The 12,500-nt window shown below is 52.7% G+C and overlaps 1 protein-coding gene across 1 annotated transcript in view; it reads right to left on the bottom strand.

Moving 5' to 3' along the window:
- The window catches only part of efl1 (elongation factor like GTPase 1), a 71,181-nt gene that overhangs the window by 4,093 nt on the left and 54,588 nt on the right, over window positions 1–12,500 (bottom strand). Inside the window, exons 18-19 of the mRNA XM_062549403.1 lie at window positions 8,351–9,378; window positions 6,956–7,140 (exon numbers count right to left, since the gene is read on the bottom strand). Coding sequence (XP_062405387.1) covers window positions 6,956–7,140; window positions 8,351–9,378 — 1,213 coding nt within the window. The remainder of the gene's footprint in view (window positions 1–6,955; window positions 7,141–8,350; window positions 9,379–12,500) is intronic.

The following is a 12,500-nucleotide window of genomic DNA, read 5'->3' as shown; positions in this document are numbered from 1 at the left end:
GCATACACACACACACACACACACACACACACACACACACACACACACACACACACACACACACCCAGCAAAGCTACATCAGGGGCGTAACTGAAGCGCTTCGTTCGCGTTGCATCTGCTGCAACAATTAGCTTCCACTATAATCAGTGGAAGTAGCTACACCAGACGTGATAGCGGCGCGTACATTAAAAAAAAAATAGCCCAGTCTTCTAAAATGGATTTGACGCGTCGCGAACGGAACGCTTCAGTTACGCGCCTGGTGTAGCTTCCTGGTTAGCAACCGTCAGCAGAGGCGCGCTAACAGACAGTCAAGGACACACTGAGAGAGAGAGAGAGAGACACACTCACTCAGACAGCGGCCATGACAGACCACAAGCTGACACGCTGTACACCGGAGAGGAGGCGCGCGAGGAGAGGCTCTGATGTTGACTGTGTCTCGGGTCGGATGTGTAGGGAAGGGATATTCCCCCACATTTACAGGGGAAAAAGAAACAGGAAACAGGAGAGGGGGGGGGCTCACGAGAACTGTGACAAGAACATGGCTGACACAGACATTGGAGTGTGTAAACATGGAGGGGGGGGGGGGGGGGGGGGAGAGGTGAAGAACTGCAGTCGACAGCGCCAGGGAAAAGCTGCATTACTGCATTACTCAAGTCAGGTACATGAGACTGGACGGGCTGGGCTGGAGTGGGCTGGAGTGGACGGTGGTAATAGGGCGTGGGGGGGGGGGGGGGGGGGGGAGAGAGAGAAATGAATCATCACACATCTCTGAGACGCACTCTGCCTCAGCCCTCGGCGCACTTCATAAAATATAAATGGACGAGACTATTGGCCTGCTGTCTAATTGCTGCTTTTATTGCTACTGGCACCTCGGCACTTTTTCAACATCTCAACGATGAGGGAGCGAGATGGGGGGGGGGGGGCTGGAGTGTGTGTGTGTGTGTGTGTGTGTGTGTGTGTGGGGGGGGGGTGTACAGAGCAAGGCGGCTGAAATCGGGGCATGTCGGGGGGGTAGGGGGGAGTTGAGTCGAGCCGGAGTTTATAATACTCCTGCCCATCATAACTCTCGTTTCCCCCCCCTGCTCTGACACATGTCAGCCAGGCTGAACACTATCCACCTAATGGCTTGAGCAGGAGGCTGCGGGTGGCCCCCGCCAACCTTGAATCGATAATTTAACGTATGCCACAACTCCGAACAGATGTTCCAACTAAGCATCTTTTGGAAGAGAGTGGGAGCTTTTCTTCATTGTGATACGGCAGAGAGAGAGAGAGAAAAAAACCCACATCCGTCGGTATTAAATATTCAAACCAGCCAGTCACAGTCGGGAGGGGCAGGACCATGAGTCGGCCGTTTAACACACGTGGTGCCCATGCGATGATTAGCCTAACGAGTTGATGGCAAAACTAAGATTGACTCAAACCTGTTGAACCCTCTCTCCGGAGGCAGAAACGACGTCCAGATGTGGCTCCCAGAGCCTCAGTAAAAATAGATAGCTCGGGCCGCTAATAAAGAGCTCTGTTTTGCAGAGACCTGGGGCCCACCTGGATCCACTTTGCCGTGTTGTTGTTGAACGTATCTGCTAGTGTGCGAGCGAGCGAGCGAGGAGTGCCCTGGAGAGCCGTCCGCCACAGACAGTGAGCCGCGGTGGATGGCCTCAGAGCAGGCGGAGGAGGAGGAGAAGCGCTTGAAGAAGAGAAAGAGAGAGAGAGAGAGAAAAAAAGAGCACGAGAGAGCGAGTGAGAGAGAGAGAGAGAGAAAGAGAGAGAGAAGGGGTGGGGGGGTATTGAAAGAGGAGAGGGAGTTGGAGGAGCTGACACTAGCAGTTTCCTAACGCAAGGGGAGGAGGGGTTAATGCACAACCTCCTTGGGACACAAACACACACACACACGACACATACAAAACACACACACACACACACACACACACACACACACACACACACACACACACACACACATTCACACACAGACAAACATGGACAAATACAGGTCTCAGCTTGCAGTGTCTCACGTCAAAAGTCAGAAGAATTCTACATAAGGAGCCCTTTCTCCACTGCACAAAGGCCACATTTAAAGGATTCCAAACGCGGCCGGCCTTCGAAATAGCCCGGGTAAGGTTTGAATTAGATGCGCAATTCAATTACCTTTCCCCGAGCAAGGCAAACATGTCCTGGAAGTGCCAGGGCCAACAATTCGAATCATGTGTGTGTGTGTGTGTGTGTGTGTGTGTGTGTGAATGTGTGTGTGTGTGTGTGTGTGTGTGTGTGTGTGTGTGTCGGCACAGTTGGGTGACCGCGCGACTCGGTGCGTGGCGGATGAAACACACCCTGGCTGAAGTGTATGGAGGGGGGGGTGTGGGGGGGGCACATACGCAGACGGACGCTGATTACGACCCGATCTCCCACAGGCGGCCGACGCACTGGTGAGAGAAGAAGGGCTAGAGGGTGGGGGGGTGAGAGGGTGGGGTGTCTGAGTGCGGCGATGTGACTAGAGCCAGTGGAGGTCCACGGGAGGTGGGGGAGGAGGAGGGGGAGGAGGAGGAGGGGGGGGGGGGAGACCAGGGCGGAGATGGCGGATGACTCAGCCCAGACGGCTGAGCGAGACTGATTCGCCACGCGGGACAGGATGGCTGCCGGGCGAAGTCGGCTTGTTTACGAGGAAAAGAATATCATAACACACGCACTGTACATAATATGCAACATCTTTCACTGTGGCTTTTGGGTGGGAGGGAGGGAGGGAGGGGGGGGGAGAGGACAATAAAATCAACAACAACAACATCAATGTGAAATGCAGCCGAGTCGCAGACAGGATAAGGTTTTCAGGACTCAGCGGAGAGCTTCATCAGTCACTCTCTTCCAGGCAGCCGAGCCGAGTCGTCGAGGAGCTATCTGAACGCATGCTTCACGGTGATAAACAGACAAACGTCATCTCCGATTTGAGTCTCGCAGAGACAGATCCGCTCCACAGGCGGACTCTCCATCTCCGCTGCGATCGCTGACTAACTGGGAGTCCAACCGCGGAAATATGCAGATAGCGTTCGCAAACGTTTGCGAGCCGAACGAGATGCGGATACAGTTCGCTCCATGCCACCCAATTACATTGGGCTTATTTAAAGTGCTAAAGGTGCTTAAATGGGGGCGTCTGCGGAGAGGCTGGCTTCAGCGACGGTGGCATCTCGTTCAAGGTCACATGTCTGTGATGGTGGTGGCATTTCAGCATTATTCTGCCGTGGACGTCGATCCCAAAAGGAGGATCATCCCACACCCCCCCCCTCCCGAAATGCAATAAATTAAGATGCTCATGTGAGCCCAGCTTGGACTGTCCAAAATAGCCACATTTCCACTTAATCAGTGCGTGTGTGCATGCGTGTGTGTGTGTGTGTTTTCATCAGAGTTTGCCAAGTCCACATCTGTCCGCTCCACGGACAGCCAAACAGACTGACCAGAGCAGTTGGCTCTGATCTCGCTTGCAAAAAAAAAAAAAGAAAAAGAAACAAAACAAAGCGTCTCTCGCTCACCGAAGCGTGCTATTGGAGATGTGACCAAGAGTGACCAGAGGATGTAGTCTCCTCGCGCTCTCCTCTCCCCCGCCCCTACCGAGGCTTAACCTCAAACAACCTTCCCTGACCTGCCACACCCACCCAGGCCAGCAGAGCCAAAGAAGCGAGCAGACAGGCAGAACACGCAGGCAGGCAGGCGGGGCGGACAGCTTTCACGGGCCATCTTGCGAGGAGGGGCTAATCGCGCCGTTACGAGAGGCGGCTCCTGGTGGCTGTCCGGCGCGGCGGTAGCGGCAGACAGAGTGACCCGTCGGGCCGGGGCGAAGGCGATACGCTGGGTGCGGGCGAGCGAGCGAGCGAGCGAAGTGCCATATGGCGTGGACGGCGGCCAAGGCCTTCGGAGCGCCCGCGCTGCCCGTGCCAGACGCAGGTACAAAGCCACTGGCACATGTGGTGTCTCGCGCCTTTGATCCCTCCCGCCTCGCCCTGGGAGCAGGAGGAGGAGACGGGTGGAGGAGGAGGAGGGTGGAGGAGGAGGAGGAGGAGGAGGAGGTGGTGCTCTAATAACGGTGCCAAGCGCCAGAGCAGAGCGGCGGCCCCTGTGCCCGCGCCTGTACCCGTGCCCGGGCCCCGGTCGGGCGGTGAGTGGCACTGGTCAGGCGAGTGCCCAGCTGGCCACACTGACCTCTAGTCATGTTTAATTCACAAAGCGCTCAGCGCGGGGCTGGGGTGGGGGAGGAGCAGGGCTCACCCACTCAGCATGGGGTCGGAGTGTGTGTGCGTGTGTGTGTGTGTGTGTGTGTGTGTGTGTGTGTGTCTGTGTGTTACTGTGGATCCCTCTGCTTAAGGCCAGTGTTTACACAGACCAGCCAGCTCAGTGGCAGCAGTCTCGCTCCCCAGGGGCGGCTGGCGGCTCTCTCTCTCCCTCTCTCTCTCCATCTTTTTTCTCCCCCTCCTCTCTTTATCTCTCTTTCTCCCCTCTCTCTGTCCCTCTCTATTTTTTCTCCCCCTCTCTCTCCCTCTTTTTTTATCCTCTCTCTCTCTCTCTCTCTCTCTCTCTCTCTTTCTCTCTTTCTCTCGCCTTGATCTGAGACTTCAGCCCAGATCGCCACATTGATTCTGACACTAAACTCACTGCACAAGCGTGCTAGATTATGAATGGAATATATAAACGCTGCATCTGGTCCGGGATCAGTGCTGAGTCTTGTCAGAGAGACAAAGGTCATCGTTTCACATTAAACACGACAAGGCGGATCATTCTCAAGGTGCAAATTAAGCGAACAGGGGAAAAAAAAATGTTTTTATTTCTTTTTTTTCTTTTTTCTAATTTCTCCTCCAGCAAGGCTTCAGCATTAAGCCGCAATACGAGTAAAATGTCAACGCCTTCAGGGTGATGTAAGGATCTGACCTCTCCCCCTTAATCAAACGTCCAGGAGATTTATTACATTTTATCCATCCAGTGGCACAGAAAGGCTTACTCACATCAAATCTCTCATCTAATTGACCTAAATTGCACTTAACATGGATTATGGTCTATGCGGTCCTCAGGAGCATGGCCACCATGTCCAATATGCGCCAGACCGAATCAATGAGCCACATGCTGGGTATTTTCATACAGTTGTAACACTGTTCTGTGCAGTGGGCTTAAATCAGCTTTCACAGTCTATAATGTTGACGCTGTGGTATTCAAGTGGAATGTAATGTCTTCAATAGTCTATTTAAATCAGTGCTTATGTTACTCTCAAAAGGAGAGCACAGCCATAATAAATACATAAAGCATCTTACGCTTTCAAAACAGGAAATTATACTGATTGCAGATCATGATATTAAATGTATATTGTTGAATGTACCTAATATAACAGCAATATCTCTATAACTAACTAACTAACTAACCAAGCATCTATATATCCACATACAGATATATTCCATAGTAAATGAGAGGGAAAGGCAGGTTGTGCACAGGTTCAATATACTAATATTTATTGGATGGTGAATACAAGTAGTACTTATCTGTATGTTATCTCCTACTCAAAAGATGAATTACTAATCACAGTGGAGCCAAGTGGGAGATGTTGTGCTTGCTAAATGATGCAAGTGTGTGTCATGATTTACATGCGCTGCTGGGACAGAAGACAAAGCTGTTGAGTGAGTGGAGTGCTTCTGCCTCCTGGGTGCTGGTGCTCAGACAACCCTGAGGGGAAACTGAGATATGACAGGAACTCTGCCGCAAACTTATGGATCACTTGCAAAAGGAGAATAGAATAGAATATATACTTTTTTGATCCCGTGAGGGAAATTCAGTTCTCTGCATTTAACCCAATTTAACCGAATTAGTGAACACACAGCACACAGTGAACACACAGTGAGGTGAATCACACAACCCAGACCAGTGAGCTGCCTGCCCAACCAGCGGCGCTCGGGGAGCAGTGAGGGGTTAGGTGCCTTGCTCAAGAGCACTTCAGCCGTGGACTGGTCGGGGATCAAACCGGCAACCCTCAGGTTACAAGCCCGAAGCCCTAACCAGTAGGCCACGGCTGCCCAAGTGGGTGTTGGGAGTGGGTGTTGCATGAAAACAGTTGTACTTCAACAACTTGAACTGTATACGTGAACTTACGCGGTCTACGATGAGAACATATGAAGGATGTATACATATTTAATATAACAGTTTAAAGCAAAAATAGCTGTCCAGACATTATGACAGCTTGGAATCGATGGCGCTCAATTTAAAGACAGCTGCATTTCCCCACAACCGAAGCTCGTATGCTCCTCCACAGCGAAGTCAATAGCCCATCAGCCGAGAGAGTCACCTGCTCTCGTGATTCCGTTCCGCCAACCTGCACACACCTATTTGCGCGCGCGGGGAGCCGGATCGATCTCCCCTGGCTCCCCGCGCTGCCTGCACCTGTCAGGCTAAACAAGGGAATGGAGATGGCCACTCTAGATGACCAGTCTAGACCACCTCTAGATCCCCACATCGGCTCTGCACACACTACCCAAATCAGCAGTTTCCCTCCCTTCCCTGCCCAGAGAATGAGATGGAGAGAGACAGAGAGAGAGAGAGAGAGAGGGAGGGAGAGAGTGACAGAAAGTAATAGGGACTCACAGCCAGCTGAGTTCAATGAGAGAGAAGTTGAAAAGTGTGAAGAAAGACAAGAGGAAGATGACAACACAAAAAGACAAGTGCTAGACAGAGTAAGTGGTCAGACATGAGTGGCTGTGTGTGTGTGTGTGTGTGTGTGTGTGTGTGTGTGTGTGTGTGTGTGTGTGTGTGTGTGTGTGTGTGTGTGTGTGTGTGTGTGTGTGTGTGTGTGTGTGTGTGTGTGTGTGTGTGTGTGTGTGTGTGTGTGTGTGTGTGTGTGTGTGTGTGTGTGTGTGTGTGTGTGTGTGTGTGTGTGTGTGTGTGTGTGTGTGAGTGTGTGTGTGTGTGTGTGTGGCTCAGGCTCTCGGTCACTCACCTCCCAGTGGCTGAACATGAGCTGGGGGCTGGCCAGGCCGCTGGTGCGCTTGCGGATCTCGTCGGCGAAGCCGAAGCTCTCGGCCACAGGCAGCACGGCGTTAATGATGAAGACCTCGGTCCCCTCCTTCATCTCCTCGCTGAGAACGCGACCCTCGCGCTTGGACAGCACGCCGTAGACACGACCTGAAGGAGGGGGGGGGGGGGGGGGGGCAGAAGAGGGTTAGGGGTTCATCCAGTCTGAGCCGGGTGTCGACAGCCCTTTCCAATTCCCCAAGTTAAAAATAGAGCCTGACGCACTGGGGGGGAGCCGAGAATATGAGGAAGTGTTGAAGGAAGCGGGGTCTAATGCATGTCAAACATTTCGCCCGCCTTAACAAAGAGGGGGGGGCACGAGCGCCGCGCGTTGACACGCCGAGATAAAGGTGGCCGCCTCCGACCCCTCTGTCTGGCCGCTGACCCTCCTTCCCCCGCGGAGGCCGCGGCGAGCTGTCCGCAGCTGCAGACCAGTGCGGTTCTTTATCGCCCAGCCAGCGGCCTCTCGACAAGACCTTTGATGTTTTTTGGAACAAACCGTTAAAAAAAAAGCAATCTGAGGAACATTAAGAGAACGCTACGAATCCAACATTCCTGCTCTTCAAAGATATTTCCGATAACGGATGATCTGGATCTGCCAAGGACTATCCAAATGAAGACCGCTATCCATTAGCATGATAACTTTCCCTCTTGGTTTTATAATGATGCACCTAAGCTCATCACGATGCGCCTAAAGCACTCCGGCATTAAAGGCCAAATAGCACTGCCAATAACAGAAAGATGAATCTGAATAAACATTAAAAAATAATGACGCAGTCAGTAATTTGTGCCACTGCTAAATTATTCATCTGCTCCTACTCCTGTCAGTCCACTCCATCTTCTCAGAGGTTATCCGCTCTCATGGGGGCAGGATTCCTCTTCCCCTCTCCGCGCACAGGCGACGCGTCTCACTTCTGCCTTTTTAGCAGACAATCGGCCTTTTGTCTCGCTTGTCTGCCGTATGACATCACCCGCCGCAAAGCATGACAGGACCACAGCAGCTTCCAATTAGGAAACGGACGGAACCATTTCCTGTCAGAGCGGAAACCTCACTCTGCACTGGGTGAGTAAGTTCGTAAGACCCCCCCCCCCCCCCCCCCGAACACACACACACACACACACACACACACACACACACACACACCAACTTTAACATCAATGGCACAACACAGAAATCTGCAGCTGAGCCCTCTGAGACTGAATGCTGACCTTTGATGTGGTTTCAGTCGCGTAGTAAGTTAAGTTGAGTCAAGTTAAGTTAGTTAGTTGAGTCGAGTTAAGTTAGTTAGTCGAGTCGAGTTAAGTTAGCTAGTCGACTTACCCAAGACCTCGGCGGAGGCCATGATGTCGCAGGTGTACATGGCAGCCATGAGGCGCTGGGGCCTGGCCTGGAAAGCGTAGCGGCACGCCTCCTTCATGGCGGCGATGAGCTGGCCCGACACCGGGCCGTAGCAGTCCACCGAAGATGGCGCGTCTGGCCGCCGTCTGCTGCCGCCGTGTCCGCCCGACAAAGAGCCGTCTGGCTCGGGTGCCCCCCGCTGCTCGCCGGCGCCATCCTTCCGTGACGGCTCGCCAACGGAGTCATTGGCAGGGGGCACGGACTGCGGAGAGTCCCCCTCCCCCTCCGTCTCCTCCTTCTCGTCCACAGAGTCCAGCCGAGAGGGCAGCGCGGCGGCCACCTTCAAGTCCCACCTCTCCACGGCGAAGCAGACGCCCATCAGCGGCTCCTCGCACATGGGCCCCGACAGCGTGGCCAGCTGGAAGCCGCTGACGATGCTGTTGTCGTGGTCGCGGAGCGCGGCGGGGGGCTGGGTCCGGTCCCGGTCCAGGTACTGCCACACGGACGGCCGCTGGTAGCCCTCCACGGCGTTCAGCAGGATGTTGGGGCCGTAGCGGCGGGGGCCGAAGGACCAGATGCGCTCCACGGCGTCGCGCCACTTCCACCCCTTCAGGTGGCTCTCGAGCGTCTCCTTGAAGGCCTGGACGGACTCCAAGGTTTTCTGGTTGATCTCCAGGGCCTTGCCCTCCTTCACGGCGAGGCTGAACTGCTCCATTGTTCGGATGAGCTCACCGTTCTCCTCCAGCAGTCGAGTGACTTCCTCAGGAAGCGGCGTGGCCCGCACCCCGATCGTGGCCATTTTGTTGGGGGTGGTGAGCGTGACCAGGCCAGTGGGATCCACCTGGACCCCCTCGGGGTTCTTGGCCAGCTCCTCTTTCACCTGGTGGATGACGGCCACCTTCTGCTGCCTGCCCATCTCCTCGTTCACCATGTCGACTTTGGGTGGTCGGATCACCGTCTCGCGGAACGGGATGATGGGCTTGGAGGCACTTATCTCGATCTTGGCAAACCTGACGGGACAAACGAGAGCAGACCGAAATGAATATAAATGAAAAACAAACGTGTTCTCCAAGGCACACACCGAGATGAGACGACACGGTACACACCCAATATGTATGGCCGTGTTTACAGAGCAAAATTGCACAACGATCGGAATTCCCTTTTTGAGCGAGCTCAAACTGTATACATCATGTGTTGAATGCCAAGTACGTACTTTTGGATGGGGGAATGGTAAAACTTATAAAATAACATGAAAAGGTTTATATGATTCAAAGATATGCAACCACATGGAGTATAGCTTTTTCACCGTAAACATGTAAGATCCAGCCAAAGAAGACTGGAAATGGTTCTGGAATTCAGCTCCTTATTTGCAAAGGAATAAAATGACCTTGATTGAAAGCTGTTGTTCATCACTGAATGGATGTTAGCCAAGAGCAATGTTTGGACTCTGTATGAGAAACTGTTGCTAAAGTTACCGTGTGCTTTTCTAACTTGTAAAGCATGACAGTTTTTTCTCTCTCTCTCTCTGTTTGCCAAGTGCGGTGACCTGAAGTCTGAAGCACAGCGAGGCATGCAGAATTGGGCTACGTGGTGACACTGGCGTTACCTGCCCGTTGCTAATGAGCTAATCACAGCTGACCGGGTGATTCTCTTAAATAGAGCAGACGGTGGACATGTTTGCCAGTCCCTTTTGCAGACAACATGAGTGAGGCTTTTCCTAATCTATTTAGCTCCAGACAGTCATAAAACAGGTTGGAGAGAGCAGATAATCCTTTCGCGAATGTTTACTTAAGAGACTTTGTGGAAATGGTGATCTGGGCCTCTGCTGTCTTGTTTGTGCTACTGCATACCGTCTTCCCTGCATTATCATTTCACACAAACTCCTCAACAAACACAGCTCCGGCTCTATATATGCTAAGGGACACATCGCAGCAAGAGAGGCTTCAAAAATTAATCAAGCAATTGTCAAAGACCCACTCTAGTGAAGATACACTTAAAACAGAATGGATGAGGGGAAAAAAAAAACATCCTCACACAAAAACTCACACATGGCACATTCTTTAACCTCGAAATCCGCATCAATTTATGTACGAGTGCCTGTGTCAGCTCCGAAATAAAAAGCAGCTGATGGCTCTGTGGCGGAGAGAGGAGCCGCTCATTACCAGGCTTCTGTGTCAGCCCTGTTTCATCCACCACACAAATGGGCAAACCTCATGGAAAAGATGACTGAGAGCTAATTAACAGAGTATATATTTATACGGAAGATAAATAAAAATGCTTCTATGCACACACTTCTTTCCTTCTTTTATCCGGAGTGAGAGACTCCATCAGCAGCAGATGTGGAGATCGGGTGTGATTAAAATACTCAGACACAACTACCGCTGGTCAATACTTTGCCCAGCTTGTCAATGGCGTGACGGGCCAACGGAAATGATGATAACGAGCGTGAAACAAAGAGAATTAATCCCCTCAACAAAATGTTTCCTGAAACCACAACAATAATTACATGGACAGGCTTAACTCACTCTGGCTCCACTTGTTGAGATTGGGAGGGGTGTGTGTGTGTGTGGGGAGGTTGGGTCACATGATCTGGCAGTTGACCCATTTCTTTCCCAGCAGCCTGTTGACTGTGATGTCATCATCGTGTGACTCAGGAGGGAGGTGGGCAGGGAGGGAGGTGCGGTTGACCTCTTTCTGGGCTCTGATTGTGCATGGCCACGAGCCAGTCTGCAGCGTCACGGGGAGCCGTCGCGTATCAGCACACATGACCTCACAGCGACGCCGCGGCGCGGCCAGTGATATTTTTAAACCCCTCTCGCTGCCTCGCGTGCTTAGCGCCGCTAACGGCCTGACCTCTCGGCTCTTCAGGTCAGGCGTGCTGACCCGGCCCTGCCCTCCACCTGCCCGCTGAGAGGGCAGTCGCGGAGGCTGTCTAGTCAACTCTCCCGAGCCTCCCACGTAATGCTTCGGCCAATCGCAAGCCCCGCCTGTCCAGACAAAGGCCACTGCCGGCCGCACTGAAGAGACGTTCAGCGTCATGTCTGGGTGACCAGGCCGTTCACATCTCAACTGACCAACGGGTCGCTACCTCAGGGCTCCCCATGTCTATTGGCAATTACATATAGGTCAAATGTCTTCATATGACTTCTCTGTTTGCACAAGGAGAGAGGGGTAGAGATGTAGAGCTTTAAGTGTCACGCTCCGGGCTTTCTACTGTTTCCTTTCCGGGCGCTTTGCTCAATGGGGGTGCGGAGCGGAGTGGAGGGAAAATCGATGGTTAACACCGTGTAGTTCATTCCCTTGCCTCGTCACCGTGACAACTCACACAGGGGGGGGGGGGGGGGGGGGGGTGGTTGTCTTGCCACCGCGAGGGGAGGCCAGGTTAGAGCTACAACAACGTGGTAATTGCCAGAAGGGAAGAGACCTTTTTGGAGTCGATGGCCTGATATGTCAATTCCGCGCATTTCGGGCGCCAAAGCGAAGCGGCTAACCCCGGCCGACTCCGCGTCTGGAGCTTAACAATAACACTGTCTGCAATTAAAGCACCATGAAAGCCTCGGCGGAGACACCGCTGTCAATCAATAGCACCGGGAGAAAAGCGAGGGAGAGAGCAGGAAGGAGCATGAAAGTGCTCTCGGCTTTATCCCCGTTAATGCCACCTAAGCACTCAAACGGACCCTCATTCCGCACAGAGCTTTGTATAAAAATAAGAGCTTGTTTCAGCGATTGGGCGTGTTGCTTGTGCTACGATGACGACTGACACACTTGAGTGATCTGACGGTAGAGCATCCCGACATAAACATGGCTCTTTTGACTTCTGTAGGAGAGCATGATGGTTGTAGTTTGACACGTGTGTGCTCAACATGGGAACAGATGTTTTGAGTTCGCAAAACAGCAAAGCTAAGCCAACAGCTGGACACCGTCACTATCTGCTGTGGTCGCTGATGGATGCCATTCTGTGGTCTGCTTGTTTTGCTCCTATTCCATGGAGGAGGTTCTGGCCTTTGTGATCGCCTTGCTCCTCAATTGGTTCCACGCTAGACATACAGAACCCAGGTCCCACTTCCTCGGTTCTCTCCCTGTAGACCCCCGGCCTGACTCCACAGCACCACTGTTCTGCTAGTGTCAGATC

This window comes from Sardina pilchardus, chromosome 11, assembly GCF_963854185.1.
Source record: "Sardina pilchardus chromosome 11, fSarPil1.1, whole genome shotgun sequence".
Classification (NCBI taxonomy): domain Eukaryota; kingdom Metazoa; phylum Chordata; class Actinopteri; order Clupeiformes; family Clupeidae; genus Sardina; species Sardina pilchardus.
The sequence above is the reverse complement of the archived record's forward strand: the minus strand, read 5'-3'. Positions and strand labels throughout refer to the sequence as shown.